Here is a 23,975-nt window from a genome sequence, read left to right on the forward strand (position 1 = left end):
ATCTTCAAACTAGGTTTCGGAAGTTATGATATCCGCCGCTTCGCTTTGGTGCCAGGCAGGACAGCCTGCGGTGGTTAAGTCTGCAGTTTGGAGACAACCCGCAGTGTCGGTGTCTGGCTGGCAATGATTTACAGTTTCTTTCTCGTGGGCTCTCACCTGCCTGTCTTGAGCTCTGAGCCTTTTGTATATAGTTACTCTGGGAAAGCTTTGGTTCTTGTCTTATTGACAGCTACGCTAGGCTGGCTTGGCAGAGCTGATTACCTGTGCCGATCTGGAGGAGAGTCAGGAGGACCAAGCATCACTTGGGCTCAGGGGCGTGGGGTGGTTTTCACTTCCCCCCGTTCTTCCTCTTCTGGGTGTTGATCGGCTGGGGAGGAGGGAGCCCACGCCGAGCCTCTGCACTAATACACCTCAGAAGTGGGGTGTGGGGAGGAGGAGAAAACCAGGCAGGAAAAACAGAGGTACGGGGCCACCCCTCACCCACCTGCGCCGGGAACCATGGCCAAGGCATGGCCTTGACACTAATTAGTGTAATTAATACCCATGTAACAGGAACTTCTTTACAACCCTGAGCGCTGATTGCAATGTAATTTCAGTGCTGCATTTGAAGCCACAGGACTCTCTCTTAGTGTCACCAAAGTCAAATAAAATGTTGCTATTAATTAACTCTTTTGCCTTTTGGCCTGTTTTTTCCTGGTACTTTTTTGTTTACAAGCTGATACTCTCCTTTCTGTTTTCCTCACTGCTGCCTATTTCTTTCTCTCTTCAATATTTATCAAGCAAATTTAATTCCCCATCCTCTCCACAGTCGCTTTGCCACCGTTTTAGTTTTTCCCCAGCTTTGTAGGTGTGCTGCACAGGAGGAAGCAGGATGCTTTGAAACGCTGGGTTGGAAAGTTTTGACAAACACCGATATTTCCCATGGCAACAATCCCCGTATGATACAGCACCCAGCACAAACCTTGCTCTTGCAGAAACAAATGTAGCTCTGCAGTGTCAACTGCTTTCTAAGCAGATGTTTAATTGCAGGTGAGATATGAAACGGGGTCCTGGGGCCTGGGCAGGGTTTGGGGAACCCCAGGGCTATGTTGGATACAACAGGATTAACTGCCTGAATTTACTGGATGTGACCTGAAACTGCAAAAAGAAGAGTTTGCAGCTTTTGCTAGGACAATAGTTGGTGCAAAAACATCCTCCAGAAAGTCCCTCTTGCTCTGGCACCCTTCTGGGTCTCCCCAGGCAGAAGGCACACCTGCCTCCCAAAATGCATGCCAGTGGGTTTCAGATCTGGGCACTTGCTGCCTGAGACATCACTGCATTAAACAGAACACTCATCCGAAAGAGAGGTTTTCAAGGCAGCCCAGGACGTGCCACCATGGGAGCTGGTTCTCTGGCCTTGGTTTGCCTCCTGGCTGGCCAGGGTCGGCAATTCAGCCACGCCATGCCATTTTCATTACATCAAATTTCTAAGGACATCTTGGAAAACCCTCCTGATCCTAAGGCCACAAGAAGAAAATTAAATCCATTTTATTCTTCCCCCTCACCACTTCTTTCAGACAAAAGGTGGTGTTCCCTCAAGCTCTACCTTCTTGTACTACTGGCACACCAGAGCCAGGACTGACCGAGCCACCTTCTATTTCAGTGTTTCAGGAAAAAACCTACAGTAGTCCCCCCCACCATTTTTTTTTTTTAAAGAATGTCCAAAATAGTTTATTCCTGATATTTTATTCTGAACAAGTGCTTACACAGCTGCTTGCTGAGAGGTTCCTGAAAGGGACAGCTTTTCTACATGACGGTGTAGGACACATCAATTGTCTTCTAAGGCCTCGCAAACCTGCCTTCGCAGGCGTAGCTTCAGGCAATTTGCTATTTTTAATGCAGGGTTCAAAGAGACTATGCTTATCTTAACCACCGCGATGAATGTGGGGATCCGAGCCTGAACTCTTTGCCCTGGGAGACGCCGATGAGTTCACGGCTGCAGCTGCGGCTCCTCGCCAGCGGCGGTAACGCAGGGCAGCAGATCTTAGGTCCCCTCACGTCCTTGTGGGCTTCGTCCCCCGTGTAGCCCCACGCTTTGTGTCGCGCAGCGTGCCACGGAGGCTGCCGAGGGTCGTGCCGCGGGACTGCCGGGGGCTGTGCAACAGGGGAGGAAGGAGGCGGCAGCCAGGGAAAGGCTGTTGCGGAAGGACCGACCACTTCAACACCGTGTCCCACCGGCCAACGCCTCTGGCGTGCGTGGTGGGCGCTGGGCGGTGGTGGCTGGGCACAGCAGCTCCCAGCCCCGGCTCAGCCGCTGCTCCGGCCACCGCGGTGCGGCAAATGGAGTTACACGAGGAGGAGGTCCACAGGGAGCTGCTGGGGACGGGGAGGCTGCGCGGGGGACGGGGGTCTAATCGTGGTGCGGGAGGGTTGCTGCCCCAAAGGAGGGGGCTGGAGGAAGGCAAGAGGGCAAGGCGGGGGGGCAGGGAGTGCAAAGGGTCCCCGAGGAGCGCAGGGTACTGGGTAGGAGGGGATGTCTCCAGGGATGCTGATATTTTGGAGTGGTGGCTCATGGGGTTTGAAAATGTGGTTCCCTAGGACTACGCAGAGCATAAAAACTGTAGAAATTATGAATTTAGATGTAACTCTGCTTCCCTCTCTAATGATAGCATTTTTAATGAGCTTCCCACAAAAAAAAAAAAAAAGCCCAAATAATGTTTTCCTTTTGTTGCTTTCTTCCTCTGCTCTACTTCAGCATGTTGGCATTCCCCACACATTCCTCTCGTTGACTCAGACCCCTGGGAGAGAGAGCCAGAGGGAGGGCCAGGGCGAGAGCTGCAGTGTCTCCAGCCTGGCAGCACCGAGGTCTCGACTGCTGTGCCGCCCACGTTCGGCAGAGGCGAAGGCCAGCACCGCGATGCAGGGCTGCCGTTCAGTGCCATCCCCGCTCCTGTCCATCACGCACTCTGGAAAGGAGCATAGGGAAGAATCGTTGTTCAGAGGTTGTTTTTCTTGTAGCTGGTCTTCCTTTTTCCCCTTTCGGAGTTATGAAATCAAGGACATGAACTCTTCCAAGCGGGGAACTAAGACCTTTCGATGGGAACATCTGCATGTTCTCGGCATAGGGAGTGATGGGGAAGAAGGGCTGAAGACGCCTGTCAAGAAGGAAGCAGAGAACAGTGAAGGCAAGAGAAGCAGCTTCTCTTCTGCTGTTGCTGAGCTAGGAAAGCTGCTGCCTGTGGTTTCTCTAACATCACGTGTAACCTCCTGCCTCCCAGCTTTGAGGCTGGTCCTGCAGAACCCACAGCTGGGAGTCACATCTTGGCAATGTCTTCGATTTTCTTCTCTCCCCCCCCGGCCCCGGGTAATCCCAAATTTTTTTTCCCCCCAGGTGTTGTGCTTTAACCTCAGCCGGCAACTAAGCACCACGCAGCCAATAGCCCACTCCTTCCCTCCCTGTGGTGGGATGGGGAGGAGAATCCCCCCCAAAAAAGGAAAACTTGTGGTTTGAGGTAAGAACAGTTTAATAATTGAAAAAAAAAATACTAACAATAATAATAGTAATGAAAAGGAAGATAACAAAAAGAGAGAAAAATAAAACCCGGGAAAGACAAGTGATGCACAATGCAATTGCTCACCACCAGCTGACCGATGCCCAGTCAGTCCCTGAGGAGCGATCTGGGTCTCCCGGCCAACTCCCCCCAGTTTATACACTGAGCATGACATTCTATGGTATGGAATATCCCTTTGGCTAGTTCAGGTCAGCCGTCCTGGCCATGCTCCCTCCCTGCTTCTTGTACCCCTCCTCACTGGCAGAACATGGGAAACTGAAAAAATCCTTAACTTAGGATAAGCGCTACTTAGCAACAGCTAAAACATCAGTGTGTTATCAACATTATTCTCACACTAAATCCAAAACACAGCACTGTACCAGCTACTAGGAAGAAAAATTAACTCTATCCCAGCCGAAACCAGGACACCAGGTAATCCTAAAATTAAGCAAAAAGGGGCTGAGAGGGACTTTTGTAACACACAGCATCTGCGCAAAGCAGGTAACAGGCTGTGCTGCCAAGGTTTCACTCCCCATCCTCGCTGCAACTGCCTCTGCCTGCGTGTCAGTCCTCACGAGCCGCTGTGGTGAGACAAAACAGCGTTTGTCATGTCTTGCTGAGAAAGGGCCTCCCTGAAGCGCTCAGACCTCCTCCTGCAGCTCTGAGCGTCATGCCTGGATGCAAGGCAGCCTCCTCCTCCCCTTCGGTTTGCCACGTGACGGCTCATTTTGCAATTCAGAAGAACATCAGAGAAAAACTGCTTGTATTAATTTTTATTTTGGTATTAGAAAGGCAAATTGCAATTCTCAGCAGATTGGACTGATCTGATTAAATTTTGAGTGGTTCCTGTGCTGATGGCAGTACTTGAGGTAACTCAGTGGCAAGTCAAAAAAGCACTGCTTTACTGAGAAATCTGGGAGGTCTACTTTTCAGTCCTTGCTCTGAGAATTTCTCCTTTTTTTAAAAAAACCACCACTTCTCTGATTATGAATATACTGATTTGAAAACGAAGCCATAAACTATGAACTCACCCATCCTTAGACCTTGGTGTCTGGAACACAGCCATGGTATTTTAGAAAGAAGGTCACTCCATTTCATGAAGTGGGTTTTTCATTAGTCAAAGCTGACAAAAAGCCTCTGGCCTGATTCTTATCATTCTGCTGGAGCTTCCAAGGGCATTTAGGGTATCATAAATACAACAAGAGCCTTTAGGAAAGTTTGTTACAGAGGCGGTTTTTAAGCTATGGTTGACCCCAAAAGGCATGAAGAGCACTGATAATTATATGGATGCCTGAGTTTACGGAGTTAATTCTCTAGTGAAGTCTGTGCTAGTAAAAGATGAAAAGGCAGACCTTCACACACCCCAACAACACCAATTTCCCTGCCATTGCACTGCTGGAACAAATTTAAGCCAGCGCATTAGCAGCAGAGGGGTTATTCAGCGAGCGGTGCAGCCCGTGGGGGAGGTAGGTAGCTCCAGGGCAATCCAGAGCCCCACAGCGAGGGCTGCACCTCTCTTCGTGTACAACCCAGGTCACCCCACTTGCTGTTTGCAGCTCCTGGCACTGAGCCTGGGGATGGTGAGACACTGGAACAGGTTGCCCGGAGAAGCTGTGGATCTGGAAGTGTCCAAGGCCAGGCTGGATGGGACTTTGAGCAACCTGGTCTAGTGGAAGTTGTCCCTGCCCGTGGCAGGGGCATTGGAAGTAGAGGATCTTTAAGGTCCCTTCCAACCCAAACCATTCTATCATTCTATGATTCTGTGATGTCTTCAGCAAGAACTGGTGTGGGGACACGTTGGCCCCAGTGTCAGGCACTTGGGATTTGAGATGGCTGGGTCAGCGTTGAGCAGCGTTGGGGACAGCTGCAGCCTGCCCAGGGACAGAGCCTGGGATGTTCCTCTGTGCACGCCCGGACCCCAGCCCACGGACTGTGTTGCCCGGGTAAACGCCGGAGCCGCTGGAGCAGCAGCGAGGAAGACATGCTTGCTCTCTCCTGTTTGGATTGGTCACGGCATACCTGGAAAGGCCGGCTCTGGAGGGTGGGAGTGAGCCTGACTCATCAGCCAGGACACCCTCCTGATGACAGCTCTGCATCTGGTGTAGATGCTCCTAAATGGCAAACACAGGAGGGATCCTCGCCCCAAGGCTGCAGTCAGGAGCGTTTTGACCGTTCCCTCCTGCGGGGCTTTACTTGCCCAGCTCTGCCCTTCCTGCCACGGAGAAGAATTGCTCTAGGCTTGCCCACTGCCAGCTATTTCCTGGTGGGCTTCCCTGAGAAATGTGGGCTGCAAGGCTCATCATTTTGGGGCAGAAGGTGGCCTAGGACCAAATCTGCAATCTCCTCTCTGTGTGTTAACCGAGGCGTTGCTGCAGAAAAAGCCCTGCCAGCACCTACAGCAGAGCTTTGGAGAGAAAATGACTTTAGCTGGCGGCAGTCAGCGCTTGGCAGAGTCTGGCTGAAGCAGCCTCTCCAGGAATTTCAGCCCTGTCCCAGCCATCTTCAGATCCCGGGAGAGCTGAACTGGGAGCAGAGGACCACAAACCACAGTGCTTCTTAGCAAACACCGGAGTTTGTGATGAAGCTCCTGGTGAACTTAGTGCTCCCTGACATGTGGATGCTCACGGTGTGCTGACCGAGCACTTCCCTGTGTTGTAGACAGATGCGTTCAGCCTGCTGCAAAATCTGACTCTCTTCAGTGCAGAAATTGGAGCCAGGTGGAGCACTGGTCCAGGCAAAGGACAATTATTTTTTCCTTTTAGGCCCATAAGCAGAAAATCATCTTGTGCTGCAGATGTTTTTGTATGCCTCTTCTCTGCAAATATACCTGTATCCAACACCTGAGTTGCGGCTGCTCTGTGCCAAGAGTAGTCCGCCAACAGCACCTGCTGCCCTTCTGTACCAGGAGTGAATGCCCTAAAATAAACAAGAAAAAAATAGGGGAAGAGAAAAAGAAGCTTGATCAGAGAGAATGTCAGCTGATAAAGTAACAAATCCATTTGCTAACATAACTTTTACAACCCCTGAGAACCTCAGCCAAAAATTAAGCAATTCCCTTGCTTTGCTCTGGTGCCAAGTGACTTTCAATCTGCACCATCTATATTAGCTCATATGAAACTCTCTTACTACTGCTTTGTTGATAGAAGAATTTTAAAGCCCAACTATCTTAGTGTTTTAAATTTGAATTACTGTGGCATTTACTGGTGTGGCTGGCAGAAAGCACGAGCCTATGCAGCTTGCTTTTGTTCTTTATTTTTCTTTATATGGATATTTTAAGGTTATTTCTTTGCCCAATCAGTGACACCGGTGATGGTCACCTTTATTTCAGCTGAAATGTGCATGTCTTAAAACCTATAGGAGAGCCTGCTGACAGGCTGAGTCGCTTCTCCTCTTGGGTCCTCTGTGTGCCACCTGCCACAACCCGGTGTCACTACCCCAGCGAGAGGTGACATGAGTCAAGGCTTCTCTGGTCAGGAGTAACCAGCCTTATGTGGTCAGCATGGATGGATTTGTAATCATGTTCCTTCGGTCCACAGCGCTTAACGGAGCTAAAATGTCTCACTGCAGCTGATGTGAAAGTCGGTGTGGCCCGCTGCATCCCGCCTGAGACTCTTCTAGCTGGTTTTGGCTCTTTTATATGGTGCTGGGGACATCTTTGCAAGCATTTATGTGCCTTTCATAAACGTCATGTAGGCACAAAAGAACAGGTAGGGTATGTGCAAAAGGATATACCAGCACTTCCTATAAAAATGCTAATGCTGCTTTAGGCCTCTTGAGGGTGTTCAGTGATGTGCAATAAATTACTTTTATATGGCTTTGTGAGCAGTTGTGAATTTAACACCGTTTTCAAGGAGCAAGAAGTGTCTCTATAATCACAGTCAAGGAGATGGAATAAAAACAGTTTCAGCCAGCAAGCATAAAAATATCTGGCCTTTACCTTTTGAGTCTTCCTGATAATGTTTGAAATCCAGTTAAACCTCTATACCCAGGAGAAAACTAGCACAAATAATGTCAGAAAGATTGATGCTAATGCTAGGCAAGGGAGAGAGCCTCTGTCTCTTCAAACACATTTAGTTACCCTTCCTTCTGTAATAATCAAAGGAATATTCTAAAAATGTTAGATTATTAGAGGTAAGCTCATCTCCCTACTTGTTATTTGCGATACTCTGCTCCAGCATAATGAACGTAAGTGATGAGCTGCTCTTTCTGCCAGATCTCATGGGTCTACCCACATGAAGAATTGGAGGCAAACTGCTCTTCTTTTGTAAATTGGAAGTGGAAGAGGTCGGTGGGTAGAAAGCTGTTAATAGGTCAGAAAGAATAAGCTGAGGTCTAGAAAGCCACCTGAATTTAAGTGGAAAGCCTGGGTCCCCGTGAGGTGGAACAAGGCGGACGAGAAGGAAGGGTGCTGCGGAGTGTTTTGCTTCCAAGCCGGCCCCCACGATGGGATGGATGAAGTCAGGTCTGTGGGGTGTCATCAGGAGACACTCCTGCACAGATCCCAAGCCTCGTCAGATTTACATCTGTCCAAAACACAGGTGCCCCAGGACTGACCCAATATCACTGGAAGAAAAGAGCTCAAGGACTGGAATTCAAGTCCTAGAGAAACCAGAGGCTTTTGCAGGGGCTACAAGATGTACTGAGGTATTTAGGAATTGAGAACTGATTCTTTCTTGTGTGGAGATATCTGTTGTGCAAGAAGGTAAGTGTTTAACTAGTAATTTTGTTTACTTCTGATTTGAAACACAAAAATTCCCTTACAGAAAATGAAGCATGCTGGGATTTGAGCCGCTGCTGTCATTGGCAGGGAATGGATGGGAGCTCCTTCCTACGCCCTGCGGCGGGACTGCCCCGGGATGGATGTACGCTCAGGAGAAGCTAATGAGCCTTTCAGACCAGCAGACACCATCAGGTCATCTAGTTCGATACACAGTATTTCAGATCATTACATCTCAGCTGGTTATCCTTGAACGGAGCTACATCTTGTGCTTGACTCTGGTATTTGGTGAGAAATGACCACTACTGCCACAACACACCATAAGCAGGGGGGAAATCCCACCAAAGCTGTTGGTAGCATGTTCTGGCCATTGCCTGCCTTCGTTCGCCTCACTCCGTGGTCTGGGTCTGGGCCACTGCCTTTTCTACCAGGGCATGAACAGGCCCCTGAGACCTGTTTTTACCCTTGGATATGGGTGGCTGGCCAAAAATGTGGGATCTTGCCATGCTCTAGTGAGGAGAGATTGCCGAAGGAGTGAAGTATTTTTGGTGCAGCCTGGGTTTGTTTACAGATATATCCCAAAGCCTGTGCCTCTCCCCATTTTGGGGCAGGCTATTTGTGCAGTCCTTGCTGGGATCTCCCTGCACACTCTTTTCCTGTTTGTATTGCTCCAAAGTCAGCTCTCCTCCTAACATACAATTTAATGTTCTTGCTTTAAGTTTGTCCCTCTGATTCCTTCTGAAGTTGTTTGGAAACTTTACTCTTTACTCTTTTAATATTTTGCTCATGGTTTTATTTCCTCAGGTGAAACACAGATTTGAGCACACTCTGTACCATACCATGCTGGGTCTCGGACATATAAGAATTCTGCTGAAACAATTAGGTACTGAATGTAGTCCTCGGGCAGTCTCAGGATGCAGCACCTCCCAACATGAGGACTCCAATGTCCTCAAGCCCATGCATGGCCTTTCTATGGGAATTCTGATCTGAAACTGTTGGGTTTTTTTCTGACACAGTTGGTCAACCTTACCCTTGTTCTGTCATTAAAACATTCCCAAAGAGATGGTCAGAAAAACAGAGAGGTCCCAGCGTTGCCCTGTGTTTGTGCACAGCTCCTCATCCTGGGTGCCTCCTGCCTCCAGCTGCTGGGGACGTGGCATGGCACGGGCCCAGGGTGCTACCTGGTACGGAGCAGGGGCCATGAAAATCTGGCTGCACTTGAGGTGCAGCTTTTGTTTCAGGGTCACCAGCACCCTGAGGACAGGCCATGACCAATAAATTCATGTCACATAGGCTGTTAGAGGGCAGATTTTGGTTGTGCTGCCTGCTGCTAACTGACACCGACAGGCAATGCATCCCTCTGCTCCCCGGCTACACAGTCCTCCGCGAGTTCATTTTTAAATCTCTTTTAAACCAGATTTTACCTCACATGTAAATCTTACCAGAGTGCCTTCTGGCTGAAGGCAAGCTCTGCTGCATTGGCTTTCCTGCTCCCTGGCGGCGCATGGCACCCGAAGGCACAGGGCCAGGGCTGAGCAGTGGGAGTGCAGTCCTGGCGAGCCATGGGTATATGTTTCCTCCCAGACCTCCCATACGACTCAAGGGTTTAGGCAAAATGAAGTAAGTGCGAGAAAACATCTGGCTGCATCCCATACGCAGCGCTCCGTGCGCTGTGGTTCCCAGAACCACATGCCTGCATCAAGGACTGCGCTGGCTTGTGGCTCAGTCCCCTCTGTTTGCTGTCAGGGTGAGGGACCACCTCCTTAAGGACTTGCCTGTGGTTTGGAAAATTCCCCCCAAACACGGGGGTCACGTTTGCCCTCGCTAGCTCCTCTGTGCAAGGGCTCTGGGTGCGCGCAGTGGGATTGAGGTAGTTTATCCCACTTCCACAGCAGGCTGCAGGCACCCCAGGAGGAGAGGCTAAGCGGGCTCCCGGTGTGGTGCCCGACCCTGCAGCCACACAAAGCGGGTACCCAGGAGCAGGAGACGTGCTCTTCTCATCACTAACTTCCCTGTGGGGCAGCACTGAAGGAGCTCAGCAACGCTGAGGGTGCAAAGCCTGGGAAATGCTGGACGAGCGTCCCTGCACTGTCCCTGCCTGGGAGCCAGGAGGATGAGTGCCAGTTTCCAGGAGCTCCGGCGAAGGCAGGGCTCAAGCTGCAGGCAGCAGGACCCCTGCCTCCGGCCACCACGGGCAGCCTGCACAAAGCTCTGGTAGGAGCCGGCGGGATGCCCAGCCCCAGGGGCCCCAGTCTGGCCTGTGTTTACCGATGTATTTACTGCTTCTCCCTTTGTGTGTGCAGTAATCCTCTGCCATGTCGTGGCTTGCTTTACCTCTGTTTTCCAGGGAAAATAAGCACACATAAATGGTTGAATAATACTACAGTACAGGCATTGCTCCTACTCCTTTAGTAGCTGCTCTGCGGAGTAAACAGTGAGAGCTTCCTCCAGTTTGTTTTGGTGCTTTAATCTAATGCGAAGCATCATTCTTTGTGCACATTTTGCATACCCCTCCTAGAAGAAACCCACCATATTATCATGAAGTCATCTGCACCACATTTAAAATGTCATCGTGCTCACTGGGCACCCAATCTAGACTGGAAGGCTTGGAGTTTATGTGGGCCAGTCCCTTGGGCTATTTTTAAATATTGGGGTGAGGATCACATTACTCTGGTGCATTAAGATTCATAAATCTCTGCAGGTGAGAGCCCTGGATTTTGAGCTAAGTGCCTCGCTCTCTAGGCACACTAAGCAGCCAAGGAGGGCTGGGGACCTGTTTGGGGAAGGTGATTTTTAGACACTTTCCCCAGGATGATAGAGTTTTCTGCACACTTTTCTATTCACTGTAGCACCTGAGAGCACGGTGAAGGAGTTTCCATCATGAGCTGTGATGGATCACACATGGTGTGGTTCTGAGCGTGCGGTGGCCAAAACACCTGGCCTGGCCCCACAGGTGCTGACGCTTGCAGCCTTGCCGGCACAGGGCTCTCTGTACGCAGCGTGCTCTTGGCTCTGAGCAGTAACACTCACTCCTGGGCATATAAATATCTCTCCATTTCTCCAAGGGGATTAACTTTGCAGGTGTTCACAGTAATGGTGCAGTTCTGCTGTGTGCAGTTATCATCCAGGGAATATAGAAGGAATAGAAAGTGCTCAGGACCTGCCATGAGTGGACCCCAAGTGCTGGCATTTTTATTTATTCCTCTCTTTTTAATGTCCTGCAGCCTTACTGTATTTTGCACTCAGTAAAACCTCAGCAAGGCTGCGTGACTGGTAGCTGCTACATTCCGCTTTCATTGCGTGCTACATAGCATGCTGTTTTCAATCATTCTCTTCTGCTGCCTCTCCACCAAAGGATGCTCTTTGATTTTAGTGATTTATCTGCAAGTGCTCCTTATTCCCAACTTGTTCTCAAACTTCACATCTGTTACACCAGTAACCTCTACTGCCTTCTGCAGATTCTGCTTATATGTAAACATTTCTAGCAGGTAATCAAAAGAGAGGGAGAAGGCAAGACGCACACACAGAGCAGTGGGAGTCGGTGCTCAGTGTGGATGTCGCCACTGGCCTGAGCAGGAGGCAATGGGCTCTGCAGCACCTCGGGGATGCTCTGACGGGGACTGCGCTCAGGCTCGACTCTCTTCACTGCACCTGCTTGGCCCCAACCCCTCCTCTTCTGCATCCCTTTTCTGTTCGCCCCGCAGCAGCACGGAGCCTTCCCTCCCTGCTCCAAGTGCTGGGCTCTGGCGGGGTCTGTCCCGACGGCAGCCCGGAGCACTGGGTGCCGCAGGGCTGGAGCGCTTTGCCTGGTGTGATGCTGCTCGTCGCTGGGCTGTGAGCAGGCTGGCAAGCTCTCCTGGTCTCTCTGCCTTCCCGCTGACATAACTTTTGGCTCAAATTCTCCTGAAATGCTTATCAGGCCACAGCCAGATGCTCTGAGCGGCACACAACCCTGTAGCACACAACCCTACGCCCCACAAACACAGGGCACATGGTGGCTGGTGACCCCCCAGATGACGAGCCGAGGGCAGCGGGGGACACGAGGGGAGTGGGCGAGCACTGTCACCACCCAGCCGTGTGCTCCGGCTGCTGCCGGCCCCTCTCGGCTCAGTCCGGATCCGGGACCCACCTGGGCGTTGGGGCCCAGACCACAGAGGGAGGGATTTTGTTTTCTCTTCTGATATGTTTTAAAGTGCCACATCCACTCATGTGACCATGGGGCAGAGCCCTGGCAGCTCTCCCTTTTACAGGCACGGATGCACAAAGCTATGTTAAAAAAAAAACAAAGAAAAAAAGAGGCTGCATTTTATTTTTCTGGCAAGTTAAAATCTGTTCCAGTGAGGTGCAGGGGATGACGATTTTCCCTGTAATTTGATTAATGGTTTACAGGTTTTTTAATTATAACATTATTTTCACTCGCAGGCCTTTAAAGACTACATGCAAAGCCCCAAGTTAGGGACCAGCATGAGGGACCAAAGAGCTGAGAGACCTTCTATTATTTGTAATCAATGTTGAGATCCAGGAGAATGATTACATGGGTATGATTTCACATCACCTACATATAATAGAGCAATTGAGAGGATAACCTCATGGACAGCCAAGCTTTTTTGACCTAGACTGGGATTTCAGCCCTCACAAAGGGCTCCATCTTTCAAGAGAAGAAGACAACCCCATACATTACTTGCCAAAAGAAAGGCCCAACTTACAGCAGTTGAAGTGGAGAGGGACAAATGGGATGGCAGGGGGAATTAGAAGATGGCCAGAGATGGAAAAATAACTTTTTATTCAAGGGACCAGGGAAGGGACCCTCAGGGTGAAAGAGGAGGAGTAAGGGCCAGCGCTCCATGCTCGTGGAGGTGGCAGCTTCTCGATGGTCACACCGAGCGCACTGGAAGGATCAGCTTACTCCTAACCTAAATTCAGGGCAGGATGATTAATGAGGTGACAAGTGCAGGGTCCAGAATGACAACAAATGCACCAAGTCTTTGGTACAGAGGCAGGCTTGAATCCGTGGGTCCTGCTCTGTCTTCTAAACTCAGTGCTTTCTCCAGGGGAGCTGACAGAACACAGGCTTGGAAAGCTTATCTAAGAGACTGAGGTGCCAAACGGCCCGGCAAGGACAATGGTTAAATTTAACTTTAAGCACCAATAAAATGGTTGGATGAAGTTTCTCACCTCGTGCGGAGGCGCAGCGGAGGGCAGTCGCACCAGCCCCACGCGGCTGGTGTGATCCCAACAGCCTCGCCGTGCCGCTGCTCGGAGGACGAGGACCGGAGGCGCGAGGAGCGGGGCTGGCCCCTGCCACAGGCAACGACTTTGGTCCTTTGCAGGAACGGCCCTCCCGCGCTGGCGCTGCCCGCGGAGAGAGCGGCAGCCGCCTGCCCGCGGCCGTGCCGGGCTCTCCGGAGCGGCAGCGCGCCGGCACACCGGGAGAGGAAAGCTGGGATCGTTTTGCGCCTTCCCACTGAGGTACCGCTCTCCCTGGTTTTGCAATAGTTAGGAGAGAAACAACATTTCTACACAACCTAAGCCCACAGAGCACTGCTGGGCCGTAGGAAAACTCCTAGAAATCTGTGACCAAAGAGAGGTCCGGAGCTAGCATCCTCGGATGACCTCCCTTTACAAATTCCTAGGGCTCTGCCTATTTATAAATGCCCCGATAAGGCTAGAGTTCAAGAATGCACTAACGTTTATAACTACAGAGCCAAGTCGCCCTCTCGGGCATCTTCCTCATGCCAGGGAATTCGGAGAGGGTATTTGCTATATGAGGGTAATCAAAATTGGCCCCTAAAATAATTTTGTGCAATAATATGCTGAAGAATACATTAACTCCTGGAAGTCCCTATTTGGGCTAATAGCTGCGGTAGAGCCGGGCTGCTGCAGCAAATGAAACTTGCCTTATCCGGAGCTGTACTCCGGGGGGAAGAGCTGCAGGATCGAAGGTCAATATTATCCAGTGTAGAAACCTAATGTGATGGTGGCCTGTCACCAGGGCTCCTGCACGCCCAGGATCACAAACCGCAGGTCTAACTCTTGCCCTCCTCTTCATTTGCTATTAGCGTTGCAAATAAAAATGCCAGCTGCAGTGGGTGCCAACCTTATTGCTTTGTAACACCACCTTCATCGGGTTTGCTTTTAAAAAAGTTACGCAGTGGTAAATAATAAAAAAAAAAATCTGCCACCTAGTGGCAAAGGAATTTCTTTTAGGGAGATGCTGATGAGAGCACATCTTGCTGTGTTAATGGTAGTTTTCCAAAGGTATTTTCATTTAACAAACTCTCAGCTAAGCAGTCTTTGGAGGGAACGGATTTCGAGAACACTTTGGGCTATGTCCCAAGGTGTTTACAGCATGTAGGTATTCACAAAACTAAAAGTGACACATCTGCTTTTTACGGACCTTATGAAAGACGTCTTAAAGATGCTCCTACCAGCCCAGACTAGCATTTCACGAGATACAAAATGAATTAGGAATTAGGAAGATGTGCCTCCCAGCCTGCAAGGGCTCTTTGAATTTAAATGCTAGGAGTCCTAATCGGTAGGAAAAAAATGGCTATTTGTGTCTCATTTCTGTAAGAAAAAATATAAACCAAGCAATTTTTTCCTAAATCTTCCTTTAATAACTAACTAACTGAAGCATGCTTCCCCCCGAATGTTTCTTCACATCCCCTGGGCTGCCATGCTAACCTTCTCCGCGTCTGCAGCGTGAGGAGGAGCAGCCCAGGCCACCCTGCCAGGCTGCAGCCTGCCAAGGGGGGACCCTTCAGCGAGCTGCAGGGCTGAGAGCGAAACAGCCATCCAGCAGGAGAACCTTGTGCAATGGAGTGTCAGAAAGATATAGAGACCTTTCCGTCTTGGGAAGACGATAAAAGAGCCAACACTGTGTTTCTACTTCTGTACACTGTATTGGTGGGGGAGACGGAATTACTGCAGCCAGTCCTGGTGACCACCTTGCTGAGGGCACTGAAAACTTGAAAAAGGGGGAAAGAAGGAGCTAAAAACATTAAGAGTTGGACACCAGGTCTTACAATGAGAAACACCAGAATTTCAAGATTGAGAAGTGACTTGCTTACAATGTCGGAGAAGTTCATAGCTGCTACTGAGTTACTACAAAGTCAGCTTCTGAGGGCTTTTGTCATCTGGCAGAGAAAAAAAAAAAAGAACCGACGATGCCAGACAATCTCATGTTAGTAACAAGGCATGACATTTAATTGCAAGGAAATTACCAATTGGAGCAAAGTACAAAGAGAGGTGCTGGAGTTTGCCTCCTGAAGTCTTAAAAAAAAGACTAGATACCTTCCTGGAAGTTAGGCTTCAGGAAGTTTTTGTGGTATAATATAATAGGAGATTAGGCCCGATGATCTGACAGTGCCTTCTAGTCTTGAAATCTGGGAATGAAGTCATATCTGTCAATAAAGTCTTGCTGCTCAGAAGTGTAATTTGGTGTTAGGAGCCTAATTTAGGAAGAAAGTGTGAAGAGCATGTGTTAAAGGATGAGCAATAAGGATAAGAGCAGTCATAGCCAGCCCTATGATCGCTGCAGGACTCGATATATTCTGCAAGTCTGAAGTCACGGGTAGATGGGAGGTGTTGAAATACATTTCTCCTCTGCATGCTTAGACAGCTTTGGTAGAAATAGCTACAAAGTGAGAAGACTGTATCCCAAAAGGGTTTCAGTTTTATTACTCGGCAGGTTGCTTCGTAAGAAGATGGTCTTCTCTGGGGGTCTGTAGCATCCTCAGTCCCCATCCCTGCCACCTGCTCTCACAGGAGGCTCCCTTGTAGCCTCCTGGTTGAGGTATGGCTTATTAATGTCCTTAACAACATCAGCAGAATCAGGCTACCTGTGCGTAGGCGGCCTTTCAATTTATAAAGACGGCTTATAAGATGGAGAGACACTTTTTACCAAGGCTTGTAGTGACATGACAAAGGGGTTTAAACTGAAAGAGGGTAGATTGAGATTAGATGTAAGGAACAAGTTCTTTGCTGTGAGGGTGGTGAGGCACTGGAACAGGTTGCCCAGAGAAGTTGTGGATGCCCCTTCCCTGGAAGTGTTCAAGGCCAGGCTGGATGGGGCTTTGAGCAACCTGGTCTGGTGGAAGGTGTCCCTGCCCATGGCAGGAGGGATTGGAACTAGATGATCTTTAAGGTCCCTTCCAACCCAAACCATTCTACAATTCTATGATTGTATGATTTCTCAACCAGGGTAATGGCAGGGGACAACACCCCACTCCGAGGGGTTTCAAGCGGGTAGCACACCTGCATGGTGCTGGCCCGCAGGCTGCCCACCCTCTCCTCTGACAGGTCAGTTAACGTCAGAGGTTTGTTTCTGCACCAGCACAACCTAAAGCGTTAGGTTCCCCTCCAGGAAAATCTGCCTTGGGAGAGTGCACCACAAAAAGCGGTGGCAACATTCCTCCCCCCGGCCCTGGGGGCTCATGAAGCCTGAACCAGGTGGTGCTCACTGGAGACACAGCTTGCCCAGCCGGCTCGCAAATGCAGGCATCAGGTATATTGTCTCGTTACGTGCCTTTCTGCAGTGAAAGCTAATGCTGCTTCCCGCAGAAGTGTGTGCCTGAGTGCAGAGGCCAGGGCAGCAAATGCAATCCCCTTTGCAAGGCTGTCTTGGTGTCACCCCCATCCCGCTGATCCTGCTGGTCCCTGTGCTCAGGGACAGCGAAGGCTATGGCTATGTGAGGTCCCACTTTGGACCTCAAATTTTTCGTTAATATTACCTTGAAGAAAATATATTGACAATTCTTCCCTTCTTCCAACATGAGAAATGTTTTCTTATTAATTTGGAGCTATCGATTCCTACAGCAGGAAATGCTTTAGTCATCCCCTCCTCAGCTGGTAAGCACTCTGCCCTAGTCCCAACGTCTTGTAATGACAAGCTCTCTGTCCTTCAACCATGGCTCCTCCTGGCCAGGCAGCCTCTGCAAGAACCAAACCAAGGGGACAAACGGCACAGCTTGTATTTTTGGGAAAAGGCTCCTCCCTTTGAGGTGTTTATTATCAAGGTTTTCTTCCTAGAAATATCCTACAGCTCAAATGGAAGTGGTGGGGTTGAGAGAAGTGTCCTTACAGAAATGTGACTGATCATAAATGGTGCCTTTCAGCCTTTAAAATCCATGAGATTGTATGCAATAGCAATACCAGCCCTGAACCACACTACCTCCAGCTGTGCCTTTGGTACCCAGCGAGTGACCACAGCCAAGTATGCCCCAAACCACCTTTGCATTTTCCTGCTGGCACCCCCTTTTTGCCCACCAAACTCCTTCAAAATGAGGCTCGCACACATCTGCTTGCAGTGCTGTCTTTTATTTCGGAGGAGGCCCGAGGACCTGCTTGCGCCCAGTTAGTGGGACAGACCTAAAGCTGATGGGGAGGAGGGCCGCGGCAGAGGAACGACTGTGCCAGGGTGCAGCTCCCTGCTGCGGCTCAGCGGCTCAGGACACAAGGGTGGCTCTTGCGTGCCATTTCGATCTTCACGACGCTATTGGGTCCCAGTGAGTAGGTCACCTCGTCCTCGCTCACCCCCAGCGGCAGGCTGATTTCTTTCGTGATGTTTCTGTAGTTGTACTCCTTCCCTCTTGCGGTGGTGTGCTCTTCCTCGTGCTCCGCTAACACCTTCACCTTCCTGTCCTTCACAGTTACGGTAACTTCCTCGGGGTCAAAACCCTTCACGTCTATCAAAGACAAAACCTTGTGATCATGGGAAGAGTTCAACATCCTGTTAAGTCTTCTTTGCATGCTGGAATAAGAACAAGAGGACAGCCTTTCAGTCCAGCTCCCAGAGGAATGGGTGGACGACCTTAAGGACAAGAGAAGTAAATAGGAAACTATTGGATCCATCTTCATGCTGACGCACAGCACTTGGGCTGGTGTCTGCACCACCAGGAGCTCCCACCTGCACACCACAGCAGTCAGGAGTATTTCAGTGTCCCTTCTTGGGATGGGGCAATTGTGGAGCTGAAAAGTCCTTTTACCTAAATACAGAGAAGCCAGCGCTCTTCTCTCACATGTACATATGCCCACAAAGCCATGTGTGTTCATCTTATGCCTTGTCCTACATTTTAAATGAATAGTTACAATAGATCACATTTCCCAGTTAGGAGTTTTGTTTAAAGCAATCAGTGGATGGGAGACACATCTGGCAAAAAAACCCCAAATGCTCCTGTAGAGCTGGACTGGAGGCTCACTGAGCCACTAAAATGATTTCTAACAATGTCAAACAGGGACTCTGCTCAACCAGAAGGCTGGGTCTTATTCAAACCATTTGTAAAGCAGACAATGGAAGGGTCACCTAAGTTATAATAGCTAAATTGGACACAAGGCACCAAATTAAAAAGATAATGGGTGTGATTGAAGAGGAAATAAGGCAAACAATGAGGGAACCGGCATGACCACTAAGGTGAGAAATCCCTAACGAGTGGTTCCTTAGCAAGGTACACTCATTTCAGCAATCCTACTTAAAGCCTGCATTGATTCAACCTGGTGTGGTGATTTTAGGGTGCACTTTCTCTGTGAGCTGGTTCTGTCACCTGCCCCTTTGGCCTTTTTTTATATTGCTGGTCAGAGGAGAATAAATGTGCTGAGAAGAGTTGGTCCTTCCCAGTATTTTTTGTGGGAAGTGGATGGCTGAATTCCCCAGCGCAATGGGGAATCCTGAAATCCTGCTGTGAGGTGGTTTCAGTCTGGACTTGTGTTCCCACCAGCAAGTTGTCCCAGGCGTGGCAGGGCTGGGGAGCCTGGCACTCAGGGAGAGCATGCCCCGGCATCCCACAGCCCATCCTGAGACATCCCCCCACCCAGCTTCCATTCAGAGTGAATTTCCATTCCCTCACTGGGATTTTGGTTTGCAATGATTCTGCAAGGGGATGCTGAGTCTGCCCAGCTCTGATACCAAATGTACTGATGAAAGTCTGGACACGGACACCAGTCCTGTAACACCTGGGATGTGAAATCTGCTGCTCGACAGCCCTGCGGGAGCTGCAGCTACTGGGTAAGTTTAAAGTAACCTCACAGCAACTTTTGGTTTTGCTGAAGTCAGTGTAAAACTAACCCAGGGGTCAGGCTTTTTTCCTTTTTCCTCTAACTTTATTGCACCCAGTAGATAACTCACATGGCAGGCTGTGGGATGATACTTGCTGCTCTACGGATAATGAAAATGTCATGTTTTTCATTGCCAAGATGAAGGTCTCATCGTCACTAGGCGCAACATGAGGGAACTCAAACAGAAGCTTGAGTTTGGGGAGAAAATACCAATGCCACAAATGCAGCAAGAGATTCCCACCGCTGCTGATGACCAAGGGACTTCTTAGCCCTCGGGGTCTCTCAATGTTTGGTCGTGCCTTTACGCAAATAGTTAGGTTTTATGATTCAACTACTCCCTTCCTGTAGGGCTGCCTTTGGGTTTTGTCTCTTCTAGAGTCAATCTTGAACTCCATTAACAAAATAAAATCATCACACCAGTGGTCAAAATGGAGATGTAGAAATCCTGACACTTATTCCTCCTACTGTACGAGGTGGGAAAATATGGATACCTGTCTGTGATGTTTCAGTGCTACACCCCACCACTTACAGGCACATTTTGGCTACTGATGAAGATAATTACATGTTTACCAGGCTTAAACTGAATTTACGTTGAAGATGGACTTTGTTCCATAGCTGAGCAGCTTTGGATCTAGTTGTGTACTTTACTTTAGATGCAGTTTGCGAGATGGTTAATGTCACAACGCCATGGTCCAAACCCTTTCCAGTGCAGGCGCTGCCTGCACGGCTGCTCTTGGGCTGCGTGGCTGCACAAGCAGTGCCTTCCCGCTCCCCTTTCAACTGATTTATCTTAAAAAGGCTATTTCTCTTCTGTCCTGCCTATCTGTTTCCACCTTTGTTCCTGGTACCGACGCCAAACCTCCCTTCCCCCTGCCTTAAAGGGTGCCGATGCCTGTGGAAAGCGGGCGAATATGTGTCACCTGTCCAGCTCTCGCTCCAGGTCCAGCCTCGCGGTGAGGGCCGTTCTCTGCCCGGCGCGGGGGTCGGGCTGGCGCAGGCAGCAGCAGGGGCGCAGGGACGGGCCGCGCAGGCGGGACGCAGGCAGCTCCTCGCAGAGCTGCCGCAGGTGCTGGTCCAGCAGCCTCATCTGCCTCCGCATCTCTCGCTTCACCTGCCTCAAGTCCTGCTCGATGTCTTCCAAAAGGCGACCGTGCAACGACATCATCACGCCGCAAAGCGCGTCGGGGCGCAAGTGCTGCCGTGATAGCCTGCACTTGCGGCGGGGGAAAAATTGCCTCGACTTTCGTCTGGAGGTGAGCGCGCGTGTCAGCAGAGCCGCAGGTGCTCTTGCAGCCTTCCGGTGGGCACCTTATGACATCATGGGTCCGCTGACCGGTCACAGCTCCACAGTCGCCATGGGAAGCGCAGCCCAGGTCCGTGCACAACCGCATCCCCCCGCTGCCGCTCTCGCCCATGGACCAGGGGGCTTGTGCCATGGCCGGGCAGCGGAGCCGTCAGGAGCGTGACTTGGATGCGGTTTCATGCACGGTGTTGCTTCAGCACGGCTGCCCAGGCTATCCCCCTCTCTCCTGCCCTGGCACACCAGCGCAGAGGGAATGCAAGCCACCCTTCTCCACTCCCAGGTTGGCATCCCCATGGATAAAGCCCAGGTCTCCACTCAAGTTTTTAAGCTTGGTCTCCTCTTGAAGCTTGTGGGTATTCCCATTCCCAGGTCCTGACCACCACCGCCTTGGGAGAAGAGAAATGTGCACCCAGCAGCGAGCGGGCTGCTGCCAACCTGCTGCAAAACCACGGCCCCTGCAGCCTTCCCCCCGTCGCTGCTTTTGCTGCTGTTTACCACAGCCTTAAAGAAAAGGTGTAAACTAAGGAGACCTGCAATGCTCTTTACGTTTTTCCTCTTTTTGCAAGTGCTTTGCACAAGGTGTTGGATGTGTGATGCCTACATACATTTTTCGCTGACACCCGGCACGGCCTGCCATGGCGTTTAGGCAAAGGCGACCAGGAGCCTTGGCCTGAATACGCATCCAGATGGTTTGCGGGGAGCTGGCACCCCCAGTAGCACCAGCAGCTCCCCCAGTGAGTGCCAGGGAAAGGCGAGGTGCTCACGGCAACTCCTGCACAGCTTCTCCTTGGCAGAGCACCCTGCCTCCCCGTCCTGCTGGCTCTCCTCTCCTGGGGTTTTCTCCAGTGGCTACAAGTTTCAGATGTGACTTCAAACCTGCTGCTCCATCAGGAACTTCTCCCTCTGCCTGTTGGCTCTCTGCCTCTTTTTTTTTTTTTTAATGGGAAAGAAACAGCAAATGGTTAAAAATGTCCAGAAATGGGAGTTTCTCTTTATGTCCCTTACTGACAGCTGCAGTTAAGGTACTTCTGGGAACACTTTGAGAACATGGACCTTCAAAAATATTTATGTCCCTGCTCTCACACCATATTAAGCAAACAAGGCGCTAAGAAAAGCAGACTCAGGTCTTTGCTTCCCGCCCTTACAGATGTTACTCCACAACTTTCACCAGCCGATGCATCAGAACAAGGTGCTGCCTTGGCAAGAGTGGGTGACATGAGGATTTTGGTCGATGGAAGACAGCAAAAAGGATGCTGCATCCCACAATTATTTTACAGAGAAGGACTGTCATGGTTTAACCCCAGCCAGCAACTAAGCACCACGCAGCTGCTCACTCACTTCCCCCCACTCAGTGGGATGGGGGACAGAATCAGGGAGAAAAAAGAAAAAAGTAAAACTTGTGGGTTCAGATGAGAACAGTATAATAGGACTTCTTGCTGGCTGGCCGTGAGAAGCTGAAAAATCCTTGACTTAGTCTAAACACTACTTAGCAACAACTGAAAACATCAGTGTGTTATCAACATTCCTCTCATACTGAATCCAAGACATAACACTGTACCAGCTACTAGGAAGGAAATTAACTCTAGCCCAGCCAAAACCAGGACAAGGAGACAGGGCGCATGCGCTGCACGCACACAGGGCACTGCTGCAAGCACTTATCTGAGCTGACAGTTTTACCTTTGCAGATCCCGTGTGTGCTGGGATCTGTTGCCTGCTCACTCAGTGAGCTTGGGCAGGGCTGCCTGAGTCATCAGCTCCTGCCTTGGGGACTTCTGAAGCCATTGTGTCCTGTCAGGCTGTTGCATCTGTTTTTCTTGAGAATGACCCTCATGGGTTTCAGTATCAGCAGTGCTTGCAGCATGGATGGCTTTGCCTGGCTCTCTGAAAAGTCCTTGTAGTGTACTTTAATCACAAGCAGCATTGACACCAAAACCTCCTGGGTCTAATACTGCCAGAAAAACTAAGAGAAGACTACAGGAGTGGGGAGTGCTTCATATTTCGGGGAAATCTGGTCTTTGAGGGCTTGCAGTGGATTAAGTATCAGTGCAAATGCATCGTCCCTGTGTATTTAAGAGAGTAGGCGAAGACTCCTTGGGAGCCTGGGAGCTGCTCTACCCTGCTGGCACCTTCCCGCAGAGGAAATGCCTTCCACAATTATTAGCTGTATCCGAAAGCCCAAGTAGCCCCAGACAAGAAAATATCGCCTGCAGCCTCCGAGGAGGCAAAGCTGAGCTGGTCCCGGGGACTGCTCCTGCGGGGCTGCCTGCTGACCGCCTGGAGGGAGCCAGACCTGCCGGCGGCCAAGCAAGGAGTGTGAAAGGGGGACCCCGAGAACCACAAAGGGGAGCGGGTCACATCTCAGTTTGCACAAAAATACATGAGGCTTCCTGTTGGACACCCCTCACATTCAAACATCGGTGCGTCATGTGGAAGAATAAATTAAAACATTCAAATAACTTTATATATCTAATTACATTTACACATACCAGCAATGAAAAACCTTTGTTAAAAGTCAAATGCTTAATACATACTTACAAAGCAAAACTTCTTAACAGCCCCCAATTCCCAGCAATGATACTCACCATCAGCTTCCGTCCCATCATCTCCGATAAGAGCTGTAGTCCAAGACATGAACTATATTCCCTCAGACTGGCCTGTGACACAAAAGCTAATCCCAACCTTGGCAGCACCAACACCCACGTCTCTCAGGCATCTGCAAACTGGTGAGCTGGATGATGTGTTATTTCCCCAAGGTGAAATATGAGTTTGGCTTTTCAATAAATCAAGAGCCAGCTTATTTTACACTGAATGGCAGTTTCATAAAAAAAAAAAAATTGCTTTATGCCTTATTATTCATAAAAGGCATCACTTTTTCTGTCTGAAGACAAATCTTTTATTTAAAAGCTGAATTCAAAGGCTGCCAATGTGTGAAGGGTCCCTCCTGTATGAAGTCTGTATACCTTTCTGACAGCAGTATTTTGTCTTTAAAACTCTGACACTCTCTAGTCTCTTTGGCTCCATATGAAAGAGTCTTTCAGGAGGTCTCTCTCGCATGGTAGGAGCCTGAATCCTTTATTTCACAGAGGAAGTTTTGTTTGCCAAGTCCCATCTGAAGAGACGAGATCTGGAGCACACCACTCGAACCGAGCATCGAGCTAAACCTTCCTGTCAGAGCCCTGGGTGTACGGACCACAGGAGCCGTTACGAAGGAAAGATGCTGAACACAAGGATGTGTGTCAAAATAAAATTTCTGCAGGAAAAGCAACAGCTTGAAAATGACTTGAAGTTAAACCTCCCTGGTGCATGAAATCAGGGGCTTTAGGGATTCACCACGTGCCCCGCAAGAGAGCGGGGAGGCTCTGCAGGCGGGGGT

General features: G+C 49.9%; 1 protein-coding gene across 3 annotated transcripts; it reads right to left on the reverse strand.

The window, feature by feature from the left end:
- Positions 1-17,602: 17,602 nt before the first annotated feature.
- ODF1 (outer dense fiber of sperm tails 1) lies at positions 17,603-23,767 on the reverse strand. Of its 3 annotated transcripts, none has more exons than XM_041123182.1 (2): positions 23,185-23,767; positions 17,603-17,933 (listed from the first exon to the last, which is right to left on the reverse strand). In XM_041123182.1, exons 1-2 carry the CDS (start codon positions 23,231-23,233, stop codon positions 17,686-17,688), a joined length of 297 nt encoding a protein of 98 aa, XP_040979116.1. In that variant the 5' UTR covers positions 23,234-23,767; the 3' UTR covers positions 17,603-17,685. The 3 variants fall into 3 exon arrangements, 1 of the variants encoding a protein (XP_040979116.1); XR_003923145.1 differs by having other exon boundaries at positions 17,885-17,998; positions 23,185-23,279; XR_003923146.1 differs by having other exon boundaries at positions 17,903-18,058; positions 23,185-23,245.
- Positions 23,768-23,975: the final 208 nt, after the last annotated feature.

Source organism: Aquila chrysaetos, chromosome 4, assembly GCF_900496995.4.
Source record: "Aquila chrysaetos chrysaetos chromosome 4, bAquChr1.4, whole genome shotgun sequence".
NCBI classification, from domain to species: Eukaryota; Metazoa; Chordata; class Aves; order Accipitriformes; family Accipitridae; genus Aquila; species Aquila chrysaetos.